Below are 25,066 nucleotides of genomic sequence, written 5' to 3'. Positions count from 1 at the left end.
AGAAGGCTCTTCTCTCAATTTTCTTGTAATTATTCAGTTTTGAAGTAGAGTGAAAAAAATCGTGTATACTTTCATGGATGGTTTTTTTTCCTTCTTTTTTTCCCTCTATTGGAAAGAAAATTTAAAGCAGATCAATGGCAAGATTTCATACCAATTTTTTTTTTCTCTGGGTGTAATTGCTTTTTTGTGTTATATTACTTGCAGGCACAGGAAAAGATAGTCTATATTCCTGATAAAACTAAATTTCATCCAATTAGACATTGACATTTTTGAGTAAAGTCAGCATGCATACCAATGAAGAAACAGACTTCTTGTAAATGGATATAATCCAGAATTGGATAGGGATTATTCATTATTATATTAGCCAAACCTGAATTATAAAATAAGCAAAGTAAGCCCACGAGTCCTATAATTTTTCTGGAAGGGGACAAAGCCTTAAGCGTTTTTTGCATCGTTTTCAAGATATATTCTGTACTTTCATTCAATTTAAAAAGAGCCATAACTTAAACTTATTCTAATTAAAATACACTATTGTTCTATCTATAATGTTTGCATTTCAAAAAATGATTAAGATTTTGTTATTGTGTGTGTTTTTCTATTAATGCATACAGTGGTTTTTTTTTTTATATCATGTGAGAACATGATGTTTTGGCTTGAGGTTTTTGAAGCGATTTGAAAGCAACAAATTGTTGAAGCCTCAAAATACGTAAGCAACAAATTGCCTATTTATCCCTTCTCTTATTTTGGAGTCGGCTTTCACTGTATAGCTTTTGAATTATCTATCGTTTGTTGTTGTTGATTTCCAAGGGAAATACTCAGTGTTATTGCCTAACTCTCACAACGTTTTTTTAAAAATAAACCAAATAAGTTAAAATATTGTTTGTTTAATCAATAAAGATTGTTGGTTCATGGATAATTTCAACTAATTAAAATAAGGTCATTAGAAAATAATGCAGAAGGTTGTCATATTTGATGATTTATCACCAACTAAAGTTACAACTTGATTTCCAAATTATACATTCTCTGAATTCTTACGAATTGTCTTAATTTAAATCATTAACCAGTTTAAACCCGTTTGAAACAATCATGAGATTATCAAATTACTAATGCATCAATATTTAAAAAAATGTTGTTTTTTTTCCATCTCAAAATCGGTTGAGCTCCAAAACTTTGTCTGGGAGCTAAAAAATTTGAAAATGAAAGTTAAAAAAAATTATTTATATTATATAAGGAGAGAGTGACCAATAGAAAAGTCTCGTAATTGTTTAAAATCGGTTTAAACTGGTTAATGACTTAAATTAAGACAAATAATAACTTAAAAAATAATAACGTTCTCACATGATAACTTGAAATTTGCGACAGTAGATTTAATTAATTTTTTATTAATTTTCTGACTGATTTAGAAATCAATAATTCTGGCAAACATTGCATAAAAATATTTAGATTGTCTTAAAAAGTGTTTCATGGACATTGCAGGATATTGGAAACAACTTTTTTTAAGGAGACCTATAGTTAAATTCTGTCACTTTAATTTACAATAATATTTAATGCCTGAAAACTGCATGACATTATAAATAACAGACACAAAAACCTGCTTTTGAAATTTGCGCAGGAGGGAGGTCCAAAGAATTTTCATTGGAGATAGACCCAACAGCCCAATCCAACATAAGTGACATATGACATATTGTCAAAATCAATTTAGTTACTTGCATTTTTGAGTTATTGCCTCCACATGCATGTATAGAGATCAAATGAGTTCCATAAATCATGTTTTCAAATTAGAGAAATTAAAAAAACACAGATTAATTAAAACTTGGATACTGATTTTTTTTAGTGATGTTTACAATAATTTCTCATTGTGAACTTCATATGAAAGAAACAGTAATAGTAATGAAAAAGAAAATGCTCTGCTTGATATATTTAGGGATGGGATTTATTAATGGCTCTTCCTGAACATACAATATATTTTACATTATATTTCAGCCTTTTAAAAATATATACGTACTTCATGTATGATTCCACATAACGACGCAAGTTTTTTGCATTTATTTTCTTTTTCAGTTTCTCTGTGTAATCTTGAATCAGAGTTTCCTTATTTTCCACATTTTCCAATTGCTGAAGCAGTTAAATATTTTATTAATGTATATATTCACATTTTGGGATATTAATTTGATTTTTTTAAAACCAAAAATAATAGAACAATTTTTTTTGAAATTTTGAAATTATTCTTAAGTGATAAATGTACAGATTTGAAATTTAAATTTCAAATAAACATTTGAAAGAATTAAAAATGAATTTCATTAAGTAAGAAATATTTTATATTTATAATATTTTGAATCGAAACTTAAATGAATTAAAATTTTTCAAATGACAACTTAAGATTTTACATATATTTCACAAAAGAAAATATTTGTAAATTGCATGTATTTTGAAACATGCTTTAGGTCATTCAGATGCATTTACAAAAATATTAATTAGAAGACTAACTCAAAGACTCGTGGTAGGTGTCTAAAAACATTCAATATTGAATATTAACAGGAAAAATAATGCAAAATGAATAAACTATGATATATGATAAAAGAGCAAGCAAAAACTAGCAAATATTAATTTCAAAGGAATTTCTAAATTACAGATATTTAGATCCAAAAACTTGCCCAATATAACAAAAAAATTGTATCAAAATATATGTAATAATAAAAATAAATACTTAAAAATTATTCGGTATTACAGACTAAATGCAGATTGTGACTAATAAATTTTTAAAAATGTGTTTTTTAAAATTTATATTTTTTCAAATTTATAGAGACCAATTGTAAAAGCAAGCCATGGCATGCATTTAATCACAATTCATGAGCCGTATATAAACTTCTTTATTTTATTAACATTAAATAAATATTTTTAAATAATTATACTTTCTTGATTAATATAATTCTATGATTAATATAATTTTTCATTTTACTGCAAGTCATATATACATACTTTGAATGATAATAACACTTCAATAAGAAATGAAAACTCTCAAAAAGTTTTGATGGATCAACAATTAGAACAGATGCTAATTAAAAATGTTTTTAACCAAATGTAAAAGAAATATTTTCTTAATATCATGAAAAAGAGCTCAATTGAAATGAATGCGGATTTTACAAAAATATGGTATTGTGATAAGAATTCAAGCATGCAAAAATTAATTGACAGGCAAAAAAAAGTGAGTGCTACTTAACTAATGAAATGATTTGCATGGTTATTTCTATCAAACAACTAATTTAATCTATTTCTACATTTTTATCTGATAACTACCTTAAAGATGTTTATTGTTATAAAAAATAACTAAAAACACCAGCTAAAATTGCATGCATTTACTACATATTCAACTGTTTTGCAGTGCATTTTTTAAATCCATGCAAGTTGCTAAATGTTTACCTCCTGAATTTGTTTCACAAGTCACGAGACGACGAAGAAGCCACAAGACAGAAGTGGAAATGATTTAAGAAAATAGAATCAACAGTAATAGGTAAGTAATAAGCAGAAATAACAATGAGCAACACACAATCAGTAAAGGGATAGGATTTCAAGGATCATATACTATATATATAATATTGACTCAAACTACATTTCAATTGTGTAAGAATGATTTGAATTCATATACACGCTCACATTTTCATGCAACACAATGCCACATCTAAAAATCAATCGGAGAAACAGACAGTATTGTGTTATGAAGCAGTTGAGAATATAAAATTACATTAAATGCAAATAGAAATACCGAATTTTAGATAGCATGCTATTTATTAAAATTCATACCATCACGCTAAAGTTCATTTACATATCTTCATACATAATACTTACACTTTTAACATCTTAGTTGAGATTATTAGTGTAAAGATATCACTAAGAATTTGAATCACAAAACTGCTTGTTTATCATAACTAAATTTCTACATAAATATTTGCTTCATTAAAATCTAAAGAATAATTAGGACAGAATTTTCAATTTTATAAAGAAACAAAGTATTAAAAAAATCACATTAAATATTTTTGACATTTTTTTAAAATATCAAATTTTCACAACTGATTGAAGCTGATTTACAACTTTTACAAAAATATATAAATTTTTATTTATCAAAAATTTTCATTAAAAAAAAAAACTGAAGCATAATTTTACCAACCAATTGCAGAAATAGATTAGAAAGATAAAAATATTTGATGTTAATTGAAATTAGATTTAATGAACTAATATATCAATCATAGTGCAAAAATGAATAGTTAACCGATAATTATCACATTATATACAATTAAACAAAGTTTTTTTTCTTAGGCAGATTAAATTTAAAACAAAAAGTGAATATTCGCAACTTTTGTTTTTCTGGCCTAAATTGAATATTTTGATACAAAATGAGTAATAAAAGGAATTTAGTATATTTTGAATAAAAAATTTGAACCAAACCTTATTTCAGGGCACATCTTGCAGCTATGAATTTGAGTTTGGTTATGTATTAAACAAAATAATTTAAATTTATATAGAAAAATTAAATTGTTACATTTTTCACAATTATGAAGATAACAGTATATAAAACAATTTATACATTTCATTTTTAACTTTCGAATTTATTTTAACAGAAAAGTGAGTAAAAAATAAATATAAATAATATATTTCATTAAATTACACTTGGAAAATTAGATCTATACAAGATAATCTACTGTATATTTATAACATACAAAATCTTCTATCAAATATTCAGTCTAAAAAATTATCTGATTTAACAGAATCCAGATCACCTGTCTGACCTCAGATTAACTATTAGTAACAGAAGGTGGAATAGTGTTACTATTCCCTCATTTAACAGTAAGAATTTGTTCATTGATTATGCAGTAATTTTTGTTATAACTCTCTACCAAACAATTTTATATTTTTCAAAGTATTTTTTGTGTCTACATTAAAGTCTATGAACAATAAAACTGTCTTCATGTTTTAATCGTTAAAAATGTATTTTGATACAGTTGATATTATTAGATTACTTACCGCTCCAAATTTATGAAGTACCAAAAATTGCTCTGTGGCTGGATTCATGCCAACGTTTGAAAGTTTCCAGTTCATGAACTAAAAAGTAAGATATTAGATTAAATTATTAAAAGATGAAAGAGATGAATATTAGATTCAAAACATTTTTTAAACTGTGAATTATAAATCTTAAAAAAAGTTTCTTGCATGCATTTTCTTAATATGAAATTCAGATTTTACAAGTGGAAACCCAATAATTCTCAACTTTATCAGTTATAGTTAGATCAACTTATATCAATTATAGTTGCTCCTCTTATACAATGGCTTCTTGTTAAAATTTTGCAAACTTTTTCAAAGTATATTAGGATTTAAAAAAATACCAATATACTCTTCCATTCACATATGCATACAAGTCTGCTTTTAAAGATGCCTTTTTTTTTCTTGTAATTTACTCAACACATTTTTTTTCCCTCATTTTGGTTGCAACAGTAAATGTCGTTTCACGTTTTGCAGGTTGAAAACCATTGGCTTATGCCTTTTCTTATTGCTATACATTCATTTTACAAAATAAATATGCAGAGCCTAATTAAACTAAGCAATTTTGTATTTCTGATTTTTTATCCTATCTAAATATAGACCATATGCACATAAATACCTTATCCTTGAAGTATTCCATGACACCAACGCCAGTAGAAACACAATGAATAAGAACCAATCCTAATACTCGGGAGGGATGAGCCAACTAAAAAATTAAATTATATTTGCAGTGAACAAAACAATCAAACAATAAATTTGCACTATTTAGAGTATTAAGATTAATGAACGCACTACATTGTTAATTGAGCAATATGATTTTCTATAATATTCAAATTCATATATAAGCAATCATTTTAACAAGAAAAGATTTTTAAAAATCTAATATTTTATTAGTGAATAGGTAATTTTAAATTCTTTAATTTTACAATAAACAAAATTTATTCACTAATTATAACTAAAAAATATCATCACCGAATAGATTCTTTTCCTTAAATAAAGAATGAGCCAACAAATATAATTTTAAGTAAAAGCTATAATTTCATGCCAAAACATTCAAAATTCTTTAAGTCATTTTAGGTTTAAAAATAATATAAAGCTAAAGATTAAAAATTTGCATTGCAGTTTGAAAAACTGATTCTTTACAGCAAAAATAGTATGAAATATTTAATGAAAATAATATATTCCATCTCCAAAAAAATTTCATTTAACTAATATTATAAATTATATTTTAAATATTCTAATCACATTTATATTACTTACTGCAAATCTAACTAAAATATTTGCTCCTGCTCCTTCACCAAAGCCAACAACTAGTTTCACTCTAAAAAAAGAAATATTTTTGATTACATTTATCCCACCCTCACATCAAATTTGGGCTAGAATATTGCTTATATTTCATGTTAAATAATTTAGATAAGAATTCTATTCATGATTTCATCAAATATCATCTGTTCATTTTTCTATAAATTTTACCAAGGAAGACCAATCCCATAACATCAAAGAGCAAGGGAAAAAAATGCAGATACACTTTTTTTTAAAATGAAGACAAAGAAAAAAAAAAGTGTAATATAATTTTTGTGATCACATAACATAAGAATTTTAAATTTAACAATATAAATAAAAATAATTTTTATAGCATAATTATAATTTCATATAAAACTATTTTTCATAATAGTACTTTTTAAATAAAAATGTGCATTTTTAAGTTGATAGAATTTTTTTTATTTACATTTATCCAATTTTCACTTAAAATTAAAGTTAAACAAAAAACAGATCACAACACAACAAATTAGCATATTAGACACCTTGAAAATATATGTCGGTTAAGGTCATTAATAGAACCGGTATTTTTAATATCTCGTGCCATTCTTTTCAAAAAAACTGCTCATAATATTTCTAATTTTGAAAATCAATGTTAATTTTTTATATATAAATCAAAGTTAAGCTTTTAAAATGCAACGATAAAAGAAGGAGTAAAAAAAATCTTCAAAACTGTCCGAAGATAATTTAACAGCATATTCTTTGTCATATTTAAAACTACAGCTCCCATACATAATACAAAAGTCAATTACATTTAGAGCAATAAAAAACTAAATTAAAAATTAAACTTCCAAAAGCTTACTTCAAATGGTCTAAAACGCAGACGAGATCTTCGCCCATTTGTTGGATAGTAGGAAACTGAAAGCTGAAATTAACAAGTAATATATGAAAAATTTTTTTAAAGTAAATTTCTACTTAGGTCAACAAAGAAAATTTTTATTTTAGTCACTTTTTATTAAATAATCGCAATTAATACATATGTATATACATAAGACAGTATCACAATATTAAGTAGCAAAAGAGAAAGCGAATTCCCTTGCAATTGTCCATTTCCTTTTTATATATGGTGTTGGTTACTATTTATTCGCTTTCTATTTGTTTTCGTTTCTAATTATCTTATATAAATATCTTACAATCTAAATATCTTAAATAAGAGAAATTTTTTTCTCCCATATAAAACTAAAATTAATTAATTAAATATCATTAATGAATTAATATTTGAAAAAACTGTATTAACATCAAGTGTCATCCACTACAAGTTTAAAAAAATGTATTAGAACTTGAGTGGATGCATAAAAAGTATTTTATTAACAATTTAAAATTCAAACAAGATATATAAATATATATAGGGAGAGTGTGAACTAATAGTAGGAATTGAAAAAACATTGTTATAGACCACAATGAATTATTTTTACCTGTTACATAGTATAAAGTTAAAACTATTTTGCAATTTACATAAAAAATTTATCATTGGCTTTATGAAAGTAAACCAATAATAGACAATATTATAAGTAAGCATCAAATAGCTGGCATGAGTTTATTTCGAATATATATAATTGAGATCCTAAGTTTTATCTAAAATGCAGATACAATAATATAAGCAAAATAAATAGCTACTTAAATGATTCTTAGGTACAAAAAAAAAAAAAAAAAAAACTTTAACTTTTAAGATAATAATGATTTTAAAATTTTATTTTACTGAAAATTAAAATCCATTTTTCAAATCAAAAATAAAATCATCAGACATATATAATTACAAAAATTCATTCCTTTAAAAAAGCTCATATAGCTACAAATGTCACTTACTCAGAGGGAAGGTCATTAGCATGATCTTCTTGACCAGGCACATCAATGTGAATGAACACAGATCTCGGCTTGATTTCAGACATACATGGGTGCTCCACAAAATCTTGGAATGTGGAATCTAACAAAAGAAATAAATTATCAATGAATTGCTATTTCAAATCAGAAAATAATCCTTTATTATTTAAATAAATATAGAACATTTGAATTTTTTTTTTTTTTTTTAGGATTTAAAAATATTAAACACTTTTGTCAAACGATACATTTAAAAGAAAAGTTTAAGGGATTTGATTAGATATTACAACATAAAAATTTAGGCTCAATTCGTCTATCTGTATATTGTTATTATTTTTTTTAATTATAGGAATGATAACGCATACATAAAACAAAATATTTAATATTGTCGCAACATGCATGTATAAAAAGAAGTAATTAAAACAAAAAGAATTAAAAATACATTTAATAAGGAAAGCAAAATTCTAAGATATAAAATTTGTTTTCCTGTGCGACGGATCTTTTATGATTGAACATTTACAGAATTTTTTTAATGCAAAATTAGAGGCTAGAATGACCTGAATATAATAAAACTGAAGAAGTAATATCTTTTCTAATTGAGATGCAAAATTGAACAGAAGACAGTGAGAATTTCAGGCAGTGAGAAATAGTTTGACCAATCCACAGTTATGCATAATACTTCTTTCAAACCTCAATGCATAATGCTCAATACAAGACAGCAACACTTGTTTTAAAAAAAAGCGTAGTTTCTTTCAGTGAAAACTATAGATTCGTCCACTCTACTATATAAGATTTATTTATTATGAAAAGAATCCATAAAAGTGTAGAGGAATCGAGTTGAAAAATATATCAAAGCATGTGATTTTAAAACTATCAAACAACTGAAAAATACTTATTTCAGCTGATGAAAATGTTTTTTTAATTAGAAAATTATATAAGAAATAAATATTACAGGATTAGATGAATTTAGTACAACTGCAATAAAAACCAACGGTTCCCTTTCATTACAAAAAGTAAAAATTAGAAATACATTTAATTTAAACTTAAAAATTTATGAAAAAAAATACTTACGGTTGCTTCCTATGTCATGAACTGTTAAAAAAATAGCCTTTTTCTCAACATTTGTTAGATCACCCTAGAAAAAAGAAATGTTTTTTTAGCAAGATTTCATTAATTTCACTTTTATAGATTTTTATTAATAGAACATGCTTTTAAAGCAAAAACTGATTTCATTACGTGAGATGGGGGCAAGGGACAGATATGTTAACAATATTATAATTTCTATCAATAAATTTGCTGAAAGGATCTTCCAAATTCAGCAAATTTTTGAAATTAAATTTAAATGCATTTTGAATATTTTAATAGATGATTAAGTCATAAACGATCATAACTTAAATGTCTATTTATCAGAAATTGCAATTTTTCCTATGACGAGGATCTGCCAAAATATTTGCCAATTCCTAAAATTTTTCTTTTGTTTTTTTAATCAAATCTCTTAAGAAAATTTTACGGAAAATCAGCGACCTCTATCGATTAATAAATATTAATTAAGAACATATTGCAACCAACCAATATATTATGCTATATAAATAAATACTTAGTCATGTTAAAATGATTGCACATCAGCATTTTGAAATAGAATTGCATACAACAATGGAATTTGAAAGTAAAGAGTGGACATTTTTTTTAGAAAACTAAATAATAATAAAAATATTTATTATCTTCAAACAGAATTATCTTCAAATATTGTTAATAAAACAGCTCTGTGGCAAAAATGTTACTGCATTGAATATTTATTCTTGGTAACTTCATAATGAAAGATTGGGAATCCCAATAGTTATGTAAAACATTTGAAATGTAGCATTCAGTGATTTTATTTTTGCAAATATATTTTCTGAAGATCTTTTGTTTGCTAAAATATACATTTGAGAAAACCATTTATAAATCAATCCCTGCTTCCCCGTTTAATCTATTCCTAATCTTCTCGCTCTTGATTGGGGAAGGAGAATAGAATTTATACATATATCAATACTTTTATGTCACTAATGTATTATAATGAAATGCTTTCTTTTATCAGTGATTCTTAAATGTTTTGCAATAATAATATTCTTCTGGTTAAAAAAATTCGCTACCCAAGTGTACATAATAATAAGAAAATATACCAATGAATTATTAACCAATAAAAAGCATATATATTATTTTGATTCAGAAAGCTTCAATGAAATAATTCAAATCTAAACTTTTCTGAATTATTTCTTATCGCTAATATCAACAAATCTTGCAAATGGGCGATGATCAAGGAAGGTTCCAACGATCTTGATATCATAATAGTAGTCAAGAACTGTGGGTTAGAAAATTACCCGATTAAATATGACGTTTTAAATTAATGTTTTACTACCTTTAACTGAAATGCACAGTTTCTTTTTCAGTTTTTATTCCAACCAATAATATTTATGCTTTAGAATATTTTCATCCCAACCTCAATATTTACATGCCCTGAAAGTCCATCTCCGAACAAAAGGAGGAATTGTTTCCAGTCCGGGGCTCCATCCCTCGTGACCAAATGGACACGTCCCGGTGATTGAACTCTGGGATCCTTCGCTCTCTCTTCTTCATCCCTTTCGGTGGAACAGCGCATGCCCCCCTTCCACATCACACCCGTGACATTTGTGGGGAGCTTCATCGGCTGATTCTTTGGTATCGGGGCGAACCCCCCCAAGGTAATTTTCACTTGCCGGGAAACTAAAAACCGAATCTTCTGACGAAAGAAGGGAATGAAACCAGCTGATGCAGGTGGTTCGAAGAGTAACATCTTAATGAGTTATTTTGGGAGCAGCCTTCATGCGATAGCGAAATAAATACACAAAAGGGCCATTTTCAACCAGAATCGATCGGGCAAATATACTGCTGGTACCATTCATTGGATGGGCTGTTGATGTTTGGGGCAGCAGTTAAGGGAGATTCAATAATGGAGGACGATTTGAATGGGGTTTAAAGCTAGAAGACGATGAATAACTGCAAGAATGGAAAAGCAAGAAATGCGAAACTGATCATCCACGTAATCCCACATTTAATAGAATATCTCATTATAAGGGATGACAAATTTTCCATTTTCTTCGACGCAGTAAGAAATGGCATAATAACAGACACAATCAATAAGAAAGCATCACAACTATATAAATATTATTAAGAATTAAAAACAATTTACGTTTGGGCGATTTGTAAACTGGATATCTAGCATGCTGAATTTTATTATACCCCATCAAATTTGTTAAATCGATTTAATAATATTTTATTAATATTTCTTCAGAATCACTTTCTATCATAACGCGATGAATTACTATTCACCATTCTTTACAAGATAAAATATCTAATCACCGTATCTTATATGATTTAGGTTCATGTAATTAGAGTTTCCTTGTTATAATAGAGATTAAAGCAGGCAGTTAGAACTTACTTATATCTGTGAGGAAATAATTTTCGAAAGTAACTCAAATAGATATAAGGAAGAGAAAATTTCAGTTATTAAAAATGAAAAGTTCAAAAACAAAGCTCTTTATATAAGTAGGACGTTATGCAAAGTTAATTAAAACCATATTTCAGAGTTTAAGAAATGAAATAATTTCTGAAGTCTGGAAATGAAATTATATATGTTCTAAACAATCGGTTGGATTAGTTTCTATTTAAAATCGAGAGGGGGGGGGGGGCGCACAAATAGAAATTTATTCTTCGATCGTGCACTAAAATTGATAAAGACAGTTCGATAGTTATTAATTAAAATAATTACTATTTACGGTTTCAGAAAAATACCGCTTTAAAAACAATAAGTGCAACTGCTTTTTAAAATTTCTATAATAATTAAACCTAAAAAAATTTAACTTCAAATTACGGGTGTGATACAGAAAAAAAACCCTGCTGGATAAATGAAAAATCCCCCTCCCCTTCTCTCCTTGGCCTATAAATTTCTGTACATTTTATAAATAAACACATTATTTCGATTCTGCTTTAAATTGGCAATACATTCTTATTCGTTTCCGAAATAAAGTAATTTGAATAGTTATGAAATTGCTTTAAATGCGAGAGATATATGCATATCGAACGCCGTAGATTTAGATAAAAAGAAACTGTTTGGTAGGCTGATCGATACTGTGCCACAATTTTGAGAAAGCGTATTTAAGAAAATTTTCAAATTCCTCGCTGTCAAAAATTTAAATTTAAATTTCAAAACTTTATTTTCTAATCTAGCTGATTAACTGAATTATTGTGCATATGCTTCCAAAGAATGCCTACAAGGTACTGGCTGTACAATAGTCACAAAATATTAACTTTTGGCGTGAATTTAGTATTTTTACTAAATCTATCATGTCATCCTTGGCGAGTTATTTGGCGATTAATCCCTGGCAATCGGTTCGTATTATCCAAAAATCGAATTTATGTTTTAAACACTTTTTTCTCAATCGATTGACACAAAATTGCACTAGTAGACACAAAATCCTATACCCAATTGATATATTTAAATCATTGCGTTTATATGTTTCTGAAAGTACAAACTTACAGACAATCAACCCGTATTGCGTAATTCTTTCAGCTAATGCTCCCCCCCCCCTATATATCTCAGGGGAGGGGATTATCATCAATTCTCTTAAACGTTAATGAGAATGGACAGAGTTTTTATATAGGGAGCAATAATTGCTACATGAATAAAACTGCAATGCATGACGTTATCTCATACGCATAAGGTATATGAATACATACGATTTTTTTTCTTAGGTTATCTGGATATATTAATGTCCACTCACGATTATTACGCAACCGACATAATCTACAAATAAGGCTGAATTGACTTAACCAGAGATGCGTGTCTTCAGGATCTCGACAGACGTCTGATCATTATTCGTCTTTTCAACCAATGAGGCATAAAATGACATTGCCCTGGCGTCTATGCTCGACTCCTCTGAGGCCATGAAAAAAATAGATTGGTATAATAAACAGGGAAAAAATATCTTCCGACCTTTCATTTGCCCATGCCGTTTATACAAAGAGAAACAAAATGAAAGGATAACAAACAAAGATAGGGAAGAATACATAGCTACGTAATAATCTAGAGATGTTACAGATTTTTCAAGTTGTTTTCTCATGGAAGGGCGACCTTTTGCTTATTCAAAATTATGGAAATATATCTGGGATTGTTGCAATTTTCTTAATCTATTTCATCTGATCACACATAATCAGGACAGCAGAATGTTTCCTTTGGATGCACATTCTGCTATTCAAATATAAATTAACATGACAATTATAAAACAAAGAGTATAGACGGATAAGCTTTAGTAAAACAGATTTAACGTCAAAACTGCAGATAAATAACAAATTTGAAACAAAATTCATCAAGGGATTGACCATCTGTCGGACTGTACTTTCACATGCATGTAAACGCGATAGCTTAAAATAATAATTAAAAAAAATGACTTAAATCAATGACATTCGATATGTGATATTCTTACTAATATTGTAGTTCTCTGCCTAAGTTTCATTCGATCGGGAAAAAAAGATGCCTAACATGCACTTATTGTTTTGCGGTTCTTGTGTTTTAGCTGCATTCCGGAGATTAATTACTAAAAAAATCGATGAAGATCGCGCATTAATAAGTTTCTTCGTAATTATTGTTCGTCAATGACATTGTTGATAATACCCAAGTCCATTTATTAGAGTGTTTAAGAGAAAGTTTTGGGATACTATTCCCACTGGCTAAAGTTTAATTCTTCTTTGTGAAGACCTCGTAAACCTATACATTATAAGCTAGAAGACAGAACAAAATATATAACCTGGAATTATATAGCTTATTGTAAAAGCAGAAGGATAAAATCTAATAGCAGAAATTACACATCAAGGTAAATAAAAGATTCAGTTTTGACGAAAATCGAACAAATTATTAAAAACTTTTCAAGCAATTCTGGCGAATACATTTAACAAAATCCTAATGTATTTAATAAGTTTTTGATTGCAAAGGAATGCTAAGGTTTTGCATATTTAAATTCAATCTTGAATTTAACATGTGACTGAACAGCGGAAATATGTTTTCCCCTAATCTTTCCAAATACCTTCATAATATGGTTCGTTTGGCGCTTCAAAGTACAGTGGTGAATATGAAATTTTGCTATCCTCTTTTCTAACGATTAGGCCAAACATTTAATGCAGGTCAAATTTATTATAAAATCACATACCAAATTTCATTTTTCTAAGTCGATGGGTTTTCGAACTATCGCGTTCACTCGCTAGCAAATAAGCAGACGACCAACTCTTCAATAGATTGCATTCAAAATTTGAAATGGATATACGAAATTAGTGATGTATACTTTCCAATCTTCATCCACATATATTACATTCTAAATTTTCCTCCGTCTAGTTATTTACGTTTGAGTTATGACGCTAATATAGACAAATATCCAGGAGATGAATTTCTTACAAAATATGACAAAGTTTGATATATGGATCACATACTTAATTTGAAGCCTACTATCTCGTCGAATTTTTGAATTTCTGCATTCACAAATAAACATGATCCCAAAAATGTTTTTTAGGATTTAGAAAGTCTGAGCTGAAGATTTATCACAATCTGAAGGCCGAATTTTTTGCCGATTAAAATACCTTCTTTGTTCATTTCTTATACAAGAAATTAAAGTTAGGAATTCGCAGTCGCCAAGTAACCAGCATACCTTGAATCGTTGAAAATAAGCCTACTCACTTTCTGCTGCCATTAATGACTTATATGATGAGTAAAAATATTACAACTTTGCCGCAATCTCGAATGCACTAAGATTATCTCAAAAGACGTTAACTCGTGCCATCAAAGAAAAAAAAATCTAATAAAATTCCGATAAGAATTTCGAAGAATCAACCAGAAAACGCATCAACATAAAAAAAAAAAATCTTCCTCCGTTTCGAGCGGTTACTAAAAAAATAAAGAAAGTATAGAAAATCGATAATCTGGGGTTTCTTGGAGACTGGTGTGCAAGGAATTGATACCGATAATCTATTGAGTTGCATCGCACGATTGGCGCCAGTGATTTCCGTTCGAATTGCCCGACATCGCTTAATAGACCTGCAGATACGAGGCATTATATTTGATCATCAGTAGAAAACAGACTTATTGGATCGGTAAATAAAAATGCTCATGTCCATGAATCGAAAAGGAAGAAATATACATTAGAAAAAAATATATTATTCTTTTTAAAAATGTACACTTTTTCAACATTACCAAATGACCAATTTTGATGGGTGTATACCATTTAGAGAAGATTTTTGCAATCACATTTTCAGAGCTGTTTTTTTATTATATCTTAAGAGCTCTGTCATCAGAAAGAATAACAAATTTTAGAGGCCTATAAAGAGAGAAACGACTATTGATTTGGTAGCCATTTTGAATACCCATTATAAAGTATCCTAGAAAAACTTCAATTTTAAGCTGCCATAAACAAAATGGCCCGACTTCACTATTGAGTTTTAAAATTCATAAATAAACAAAAGAAGAATGGATTAAAGATTGTTTGCTTTAAAAATAACTAATTTTCTAATTTAAAATAACTAATTTTCTAATTTAAAATTTCTAAAGTTATAACCAAAATAACTAACTATCAGTTTATACTGCAAACATACAATAAGTCAAAATTTAAAAATATTCCTAATTATTTATCGAAAAAGCACTAAAACTTTGCAAGATTCTTTTTGTAAGTAATTATATTTCAAGAGAATTAGTAGATACTGACAAACGTTTCCATTTCTTATTCTTAATAGAACAGAACAGAAAAAAAAATAATTCTTATTCTTAACAAAACAAACAAACAAACAAAAAAAAAATAATAATAATTCTTATTCTTAACCCCCCCCCCCAAAAAAAAAAATATTCTTATCAGAAAGAGACTGTTGCCAATAAGATTCAGGGTCGCAATTTGATATGTTTCGTTTTAATTACGAGAAATTCAATATTTTTTAAAGACAATATATTCGACATAAGCAAGTTAAGTAAAATCTTATACTGAGGATGCAACACAGCAGCGAGAGCTTGAACTATATATAACAATATAAGATAGAAATAAAATTAAAACTGAATTCCAAGTTTCATTAATAAGCAGCTTCACTAATAATTTTATTTAAAATTGAACAAGCAGTTTATTTAGTTTAATAAATCATTATAATCTGAAGCATTTTACTTGTCTATTTCGATGAAAAGAAATTGTGCCAATAAAAATATGCATCCTTAAAAATACAGATTTTTCTTATCGAGAAATAACTTCTGTAATAATTATACAAAGTTGGATTTCTGATACGAATTTATGCAATATTTACATAATATTATGAAAATCCATCTTTTTTGTTAGTTTACAGCAAGGCAAATCAAGACATTAAAAAAATGTGAAATTTTAAGATAATTATTTGCAAATATGTTAAAAAAATTCACAAAAATGCTAATAATAAAAGATTTAAATCAATTACAATCTTCCTGACTTTCAAAAGAATTCAACATATTTTTCAATGAATTAGGAAAGAAAAGAAAGTGTACTGAAACTATCATTATTATTACAATCAAATTTCATATTGATACAAAAAATAATAAATGAAACCTTAATAATACCTTAAATGAAACTTAATGAAACCTTAATAATAATACAAGGATGATTTTAATGCAATATTATATTATATATATATATTGTATCTGAACAGCTGATTCGAAAATCAAAAACTTTCTGCTTCGAAATAAAATCACTTGAAATTCATATATAGTTTGCAAGCTGTAGAAATACAAATTACCAAACAAAAACTTTTTTCCCAAATGTCATGAAAAATAAGGAAGATTTTAATATAGATTTCGTGACAATTAGATTTTTTGTTAATTAAAAACTATATTTTCATATACAGAATAAAGATTATTTCATTCCCATTCTGTGAAAATTTTCTTAATATTTCAAATTATTTTATATTTGCCTCTCGCTACTTTCAATGTTTCACCAAATTTTGCATTTTCTTTAAAAAATAATTACTGATTTAAATAAAAAAAAAGTCATTTTCGCGGCTTTAAAAAATTATTTGATAAATCTAATCTTTCGAGAAGCTGCGAAATTTAAAAATAGTTTTGTTGGATGGTTGAAGTTCTCATTTTTAATTAAAAATGAAGTCATGGTCAATAAGAAAATTTGGTATATTATAATATTTTATAAAAAAGTATTTTTTTTTAAAATTGGAAATATTGTACATTAAAAATGTGGCTATTTAATTGGGTGTTGACATTCCATTGAATAAAGAATATATTTTTATTTTCCGGAAAATTACATTTACACAATATAATCTTCAAAAGTTGATTTAATAATGTGATAATATAAAACTTTATTAGAAATATTTCAAACTTTCTAACAAATATTGAAACAAGAAAATTTTTCAGATTCATTAATTATTTAACTTTTTGTCAATTAACAAACAAAAATATTCTCAAGACGAGTCATGCTGGGTGCATTAGTTAATTCGAAATAACATACGCGCCAAATCTCATGAAAGAGTCGTCACAATATGAAAGAAATGCACGTTTCATAAGAATTTCTTCCAGTTATTTTCAATGCATCGCGAAATACTCGGTAACTGTTCGTAGATACTACATGCAAGTCAAGTTCAAGCACATAATTCTTCTGCCTAGTCCAACTTTTCTAGAAAGTTCATTAGTAAAAAGTGAATCGAAAAAAATCTCGTATTGCCTCAACTGAAGAATATCTACTCATCAAGGACTTCTCGGAGTACTTTATCATTTCTTTGTTTATAAAATGTCTTTTTATCATGTTTCCTGATAAAAGAAAAAAAGAAAATAAACACGATAGAGTACTACAGTTTCTTTACTATTTTCAGTTCACTTGATTGCCTATGCGATATCTGAAAGGGCAAAGTTTTACCTTCACTTTTACGAAGAGCAGAGATAAAAATCCCTTCTAGACCTTTTTTTTTTAACTCGAGTATTTCGAAATCGAATAGAAATGACGACCGACAATTTTTTTTATGTATATACAGGCATAAAGATTATATAGTATAAATCTCACTTACTCCGATTATTTTTCCAAAGTAAATATTGCAATACCAAAGAACTCTACTTTCGAAGATAAAATGTACGGTATAATCATTTTAAATGACATCATCATCTAACAATTATTCTTATTTTAAATAAATATTGTAGTAACTTGATGACGAAGTCAGCTTGCATATAAGAAATTTGTGAGTAAATCCAATTCCACCAAAAATTGGTGTACATTAAAACAACCCTCTCCAGGTGTAGAATGGAAGTTTTGAGATGGGGTGTTCCTCAAGATGTCAGTCTCGACATCTGATCACGGTTCAGTAATAGTCCATATCAAAATAGTTTTCGTCTGATTTCAGAAACGGATCGTTAATTTAATTAAGAATTTTTTTGTTTTAAATTAATTAATATCAGTCGTTGATTAAGATAAAAAAAATTTTCATGCCCTTTATCATAATAACAAGAATAATTAGATCGACATGAAACTTTATCTAAAACCTTCTGCATTTTTCAGTAATTTGCGAGGAAATTGGAAGTAGTTATAATAAAGGAAAAGGTTGCAACAATCATTTCAATTTTTGATGAGTACGTGATGGTGTATCATGTGTTTAGTATTAAAATAAGCAAAATACCAACATATGCATAAATTGCAATTGTTAAAAGAATATGCAATATTTTTTATGTAAAAAAAATCAGTTTTATATAAAATATGATTGATTATATTATAAATATTATATTTATTTTTATTAGTTTTATAAATTATCCATTCCATTATTTGTTATAAAACATTTAATAAAAGTTCCAAAAGCATTTACGTACAGGATTTGAAAAACAACCTGTTCAGTAGTTCGAATTTCTACGAACTGTTTATGAGCATCTGTTTTATTTATATTGATTAATGACTATCTACATATTGGTCCAAAAAGTAAAGAGTTTTAAATATACATCTGAGAAGAATTTAAGTATCAACTATTTCTATATCATATCCATGATAAAAGGATTGAGGTGATATTTAATTTGGCAAATGAGTAAAAAAGAAAACCCACTCTACAACATTTAATCTTTTATTGTGCCTCATTTTTTACATATGAAATAATTGTAATTTATTTTCTAAGTAATTTTTGATTATTAGCTGTTAATCATTAGATTCTTTAATAAATATTCTTATATTTTGATAAACAAACTTAATGATTTCAAGACGGAATTCATTGAAATATTAAGATTATTGCAAGTGCTGAAACTACATTTTTATATCTTAAAATTGCAATGGGAAAGATTAAAATTTGCTCCAAATGCACGCTAAGCAACCATATATCTTCGTTATATATAAAAAAATTAGCCAAATCTCCATTATTAGTTTACATAATTATGAAAATAAATACCTTATTTTCCCAAGAACATTTGTTTTTTTAATTTCATTAAAGCATGTTGTGAATTTAGAAATACAAAAGATGCAATCAAAGGCATTTGATAGATAATTCCTCATTTATATAAATATGTTTGCAATTATTTTAGAGCCTTGGAAAAATAACACGGGCGCATATTATCAAAAAGATTGAGATGATATCTCATATAGCCTGTCAAAAGAGTAGATTACGTAAAATATCAATCTCCTCAGAAAAAAAAAATGGCTAAATCGTACGGTGGAAGCTATTTAATCTCACAGATAGAACTCGTTTTGATGTTCCCACATCAACAGCTTACCGTGATAGCAGATGCCATGAAATAAAACAAAGATTTGATTAGATGCTGGTAGAACAGTGTAAAAAGGTCACTTTTAGCAACGGCTTTTCTATCAAATTAGATAAAAGAATTTATTTATTAACCAGAGTTCTGAGAAGTAATCATTTTATTTATTTCTCGTTATCTGTAGAAGCTTGGGAAGTAGAATTTATCTTGAATGTTCTTCTCCAGTTCTTCACACTTTACTTGGAATATATATAGCATATATAGTGAGAAAAAATAAACGCAATTAAATGGCTGCAAAGACACGTGGTTTCTTTCCTCTATCTTGCTATGTGAGAACATGATGTTGTTTTTGTTACGGGGTTTTGAATAATTGAAGCTCGAAATCGCGTAGGCAATGAATAAAGCATAAATGGCAATATTCATCTTCACCTGCTTCTACCAATATTGCATTATTACTATGTATGCTTCTTTGAAAGCAGATGCGTTTCTAAAAGGTTGACCTGCTGTTAGAGAAATGGAGTTTCCACCATAGTAATCCTACGGGGCTATAAAAGATCCCATCATGGAGTCATCTACTGCGCATGCGCAGATAATTTTCGTTGCATCTCGAAAACTATATATGTTAGAGACATGGAGTTTTCACTTAGAAGTACCCCTGTGAGGTCCTCTACCCCCCCTCAAAGAATTGGATCCGTTGCGCATGCGCAGCGTGGATTTTGCTTAATATTGGTCAAATCAATGTTCGATCGATACCATAGAGTTTCTATGGGCCTAGGGATGTCGATGACGTCAACTTCCGGTCAGACAGAAAGTTGTTATATATCCGATTCTATGCAATGTAGAGACGAGTGCGACCCGTCTAAACACTCATCTCGATGAATAGAGTCGAATGACATTTTTACTGAAACTCTGGTCTCGATAGTGTCCGAGAGCGGATCTCGAAATTTACAAATTCGAGTTACATTGCATTTGCTTCTATCGTTGGATAGTACTCGCCAAAATGCACGTAACGATACAAGTTTCACGTTGCTACTCTGAGTGATTCGCGAGTTACGGGCTGTCAAAGTTGAAAATTTGAATTTTCGAGCGAGGTTTTCGACCTTGTGTTTGGAAAAAACTCTTTACGACTACTCGACTATGATACACACTACTCGATGTCCTCTATCGAACAACACCACATTTACGTCTCTTATGTTATTAGGAACAGAACGGAAAAAGAACATGATGCTGTTTTGGTTGGGGGGGGGGTTGAAGCTCGAAATCGCGTAGGCAATGAATAAATCTTAATTGGGCTTCCTAAGCTTTCTCCCGATGAAGCCTTGCAAAGGGAACGAAAGAGCAAACAGAGGCCGGAACAAAACCTTCAGAGACAAAACCCTCGATCAACAAAAACGAATGATGAAAATTTAAAACTAGAAGCTGATCGAATTAAACATGAACGTAAAATAGCTTTACAACGGGAACGAAGAAAGCGTAAACGTACGCAGTGTGTTGCAGATTCTCAATCGCAACACTCAACTTCAAACACAGAACGGTCCATTTGGATTCTGAATCACAACCGTCAACGTTCAACGCAAAATGTCTCCGTTTCGATTCCGAGTTTCAAATATCGCTTTCTAGCTCTAAGCAATTCCTCGAATGTTTTCACATGATAACTTGAAATTTGTGATGGCAAATTTCACTTCTTTATAATATTTTTATTTCATTTTTTTCTCGCAATTTCTTTAGATTTATTATAGAAATCTTTCCTGTGCTATTATAGTTCTTAAGACTATTTCTGATTTATAGATAATCAAAGAAAAATAAATTTAACACGAATTTTTTTAAAAATATAATGCAATGCATCAGCGCGCAAAATATATTGACTATATTGATTCTCAAATCATTTTAATATCTTGCTTGCTCGTTCATGTTCTAATGAACGATGAATAAAAATCCACGAAAGCGTAGTCAAGTGATTAACGGAATTCCTTTAATCAAGAGTTCCTTAGCAACATCAATTTGCCGAGAAAAAAAAAAGGATCTTAACAATGCATATGCGAATTAATTATGATGCGGCTGTTTTATTAAAGTCTAAAAAATGAAACGTATATCAAAAAAGAACCTTAATTATTAAATGAACAGAAGAAAAAAATCGCTTGCAATGGATGAAATTAATGCAAAGTCGCAAGACTATTTTTCAAAAGAACTCAATGCAATTTATATTTTGCAATGTAGTATAATATTTAAAATTTATGACAAATTTACTTTTTCAAAATGAAATTAATAACAGTTTTGCACTATATGAAGCATGCCTAACAAGATTCATACATGAAAATTTTTAATTTAGTGTATATTTGATCTAAGCCAACTACATATTAACTGGAGTTAATTTAAAATATATCAAAAATGTAATATTCGTGTTTAATTTTATTTTATTTCCGAATTGTTCATGCTCATTTTTTTTTTATTTTATAGGCGCTCGGTAGCGTACGAGAAAATAATTGATAACATTCTATACTTTTCTTATCCAACTTTACAATTCCGAAAATCTTTGAGAAATCGAATTCCTTCTCACGTTTGTATGAAGAAAAAAAAATTCTGTAACAAATATTTTCTCCAATTACGACAAAACAAGCTTAGTAACATTGCTCAGATATTCAAAACAGAAATACTCTTTAAAATATCTGCAAATATATGTGGGAAAAGACTCAGTTAATATCTGCAAAAATCGGAATCTCTCGTTAAATATCTGCAAACATGGGAGGAGTCTCAGGGGTATATCTATAATATCACAATTGTTGTTGTGTTGTGACTTATGGCACTTCACAAACCCGCTGATGGTTATCTGTCAGCGATTTAAGCCGAGTGAGCGTCTCTTGTTTCTTCAGTAGCGTCAACTAGGGCCAAGAGTACGACTTGGCTACTTCATGTGTCGCATTCGCTTGCACAACCCCTTTTTACAGGGGGACACATTCACAGACCTCACAAATAGAACACAGAAGATCAACCATGCTCGAACCGGGACGCCCAGATCACGGGGAAAACGTGCTACCCCCTATGCCAGGATGCCGGTGTAATATCACAGTAATCTACATAATAACAGAATATCTATGTAACACTGAAATGTGGTTGTGCACACAAACGGCATGAATATGTGGATTTTCAAGATAAATCGACATCTTTGATCGTAGAGTGTATAAATCCATATAGCATCTTCATAAAAAATCTTGGCCCTTTTCCAAATACTGTCGATGCAAAAGAGAATAAAAAAAAACTATATTACAAAAGAGGACATAGAAACATACCAGAAGAGAATTTAATACAATGGAAGCATAGAAATAAAACCGAGTTCAAAAAATTAAAACACTAAAACACAATCAGGCTGTTGTTAAAATGAGATTTTACAGGAAGCGGAAGCAGAAATTGAATCCAGTGACCAATCAATCAACCACCGAAGAATTCTATTCAATAAATGAAAAAGGATGACCCATAAACAACCGCAAACACCTACAAACGCGTTTTATAATTTTAGTGCAGTGTCATGCTTTCTAGTCTTTTTCATTACAACACGGACATGAAGAGCCACTGAAAATTGAAACTAGAAACGAATAATCATGAAAGAGAAAAAGCACAATCTTATACAAGACTTCATAATAAATTATGTTGACACATTTGTCCATTGAAAAGATTAGATCCGAAGAAAATGTAAACAAATTTATTTAGATATCACGATTGATGGCAGATTCTCACTGAAAATTTAAATATATTACTTTTGGTCATATACAGTGATATTTTTATATATTATATATAATATATATTTTGGTATATACAGTCATTATTATTTTAAAAGAATTTTTTTGTAACAAGGAAAATCCCGAAAAATTATTAAAATTTATCATAAGAAAATTTAAATTCATTTGATAATATTGAAACATCAGCAAAAACTTGATGCATGGAAATAATAAATTTTGATGCTACATAAGATTCACTGCGTGTAAAATTCAAATATATTGTGTTTACGAAACAGTCATTTTTATCTCTGCTTTGAAGCACATTGAAGAAAGTAAGAAAAAGTTTTGAGACAGTCTTAGGATGTCATCATTTCAATGAACACACATTGTGGGACGACAAAACAGACTCAATTGATGCCATTATATTTTATTAACTTTAAGTACGTTGCGTATGTTTTTAATTCAATAATGCAAACTCAATTATGGTGATGATATAAATATTTAAACACAAAAATTATATTTTGAAACTTTACTTCAATGCAGATCAAATGAAGTTAAGATTCAGATGGTATGATCAGTGTTTTTATTTTGATAATGTAATCTTATACTCGTACATTTCAGTTCAGTGCTATCCTATGACCGTTGTATAAATAGAAGAATAACAGGAAGAGGAAGATTCTGCCGAGAACCGAAGCCTACACTAAAACGAAGTTCAATACCCTATGACAAGAATAATACAGTTTGCAACATGCTTTGACTGTACTTAAACTAGAACGATTATTTTGTCCTGGAATCACAATAACAAAGTATCAATCCCTGACCTTTCAAAAAGGAAAGGAGATCATATGCCTCATACAAATTTAGATTTACATTCCATATTTAAATTATTACATGAGGGCTATTAGGAGACGAATCTTATAATTCTAAACAATAAGCAGAAGACGAGAACAACTCAAGAGGCTGAAATTTACACATCAAACTTCCAAACCATACTTTGAATATCCGACGAGATATTTAAATTCCTTTTCATTTTCTAAGCAAGTGAAGAGAGTAGGATTCTGCATAAAATAAATTTATTCATTCCTTTTAAAAATTCCAAACGATTTTTAAGCCATGGTATTAAATACAGAGGAATTTAATATCAAATACTTTCCCCCTTCTAAAGTAATTATTCTTAAAAGTTAGTGAGCTGTATAAGTTCAGTTAGTAGCCAAACTGCATTAGTACCCAACTAAACTAAATCTTTCATGGAATAAAGTTTTGAATTTGCGAATGACTGTGCAGTGTAGCGGCCTTGAGAACCTCGGATCACGAGACTGTTACCCTGCGAAAAATATTAAACTGCACAAATAACTGCAAATTAATCTACTTTTTAGCATACTAACAAAAATTTGTTCATATAAACTGTTTTTATTAATATTTATTTTTAATTAAATATATC

General features: G+C 28.4%; 1 protein-coding gene across 1 annotated transcript in view; it reads right to left on the bottom strand.

Moving 5' to 3' along the window:
* LOC129983748 (uncharacterized protein ZK1073.1-like) overlaps window positions 1–25,066 on the bottom strand; it is a 65,960-nt gene that overhangs the window by 5,410 nt on the left and 35,484 nt on the right. Inside the window, exons 3-9 of the mRNA XM_056093360.1 lie at window positions 9,244–9,307; window positions 8,161–8,278; window positions 7,157–7,219; window positions 6,295–6,355; window positions 5,654–5,740; window positions 5,020–5,097; window positions 2,006–2,115 (exon numbers count right to left, since the gene is read on the bottom strand). Coding sequence (XP_055949335.1) covers window positions 2,006–2,115; window positions 5,020–5,097; window positions 5,654–5,740; window positions 6,295–6,355; window positions 7,157–7,219; window positions 8,161–8,278; window positions 9,244–9,307 — 581 coding nt within the window. The remainder of the gene's footprint in view (window positions 1–2,005; window positions 2,116–5,019; window positions 5,098–5,653; window positions 5,741–6,294; window positions 6,356–7,156; window positions 7,220–8,160; window positions 8,279–9,243; window positions 9,308–25,066) is intronic.

Source organism: Argiope bruennichi, chromosome 9 (assembly GCF_947563725.1).
Source record: "Argiope bruennichi chromosome 9, qqArgBrue1.1, whole genome shotgun sequence".
Classification (NCBI taxonomy): Eukaryota; Metazoa; Arthropoda; class Arachnida; order Araneae; family Araneidae; genus Argiope; species Argiope bruennichi.
This window is presented reverse-complemented; position numbering and strand designations above follow the sequence as displayed.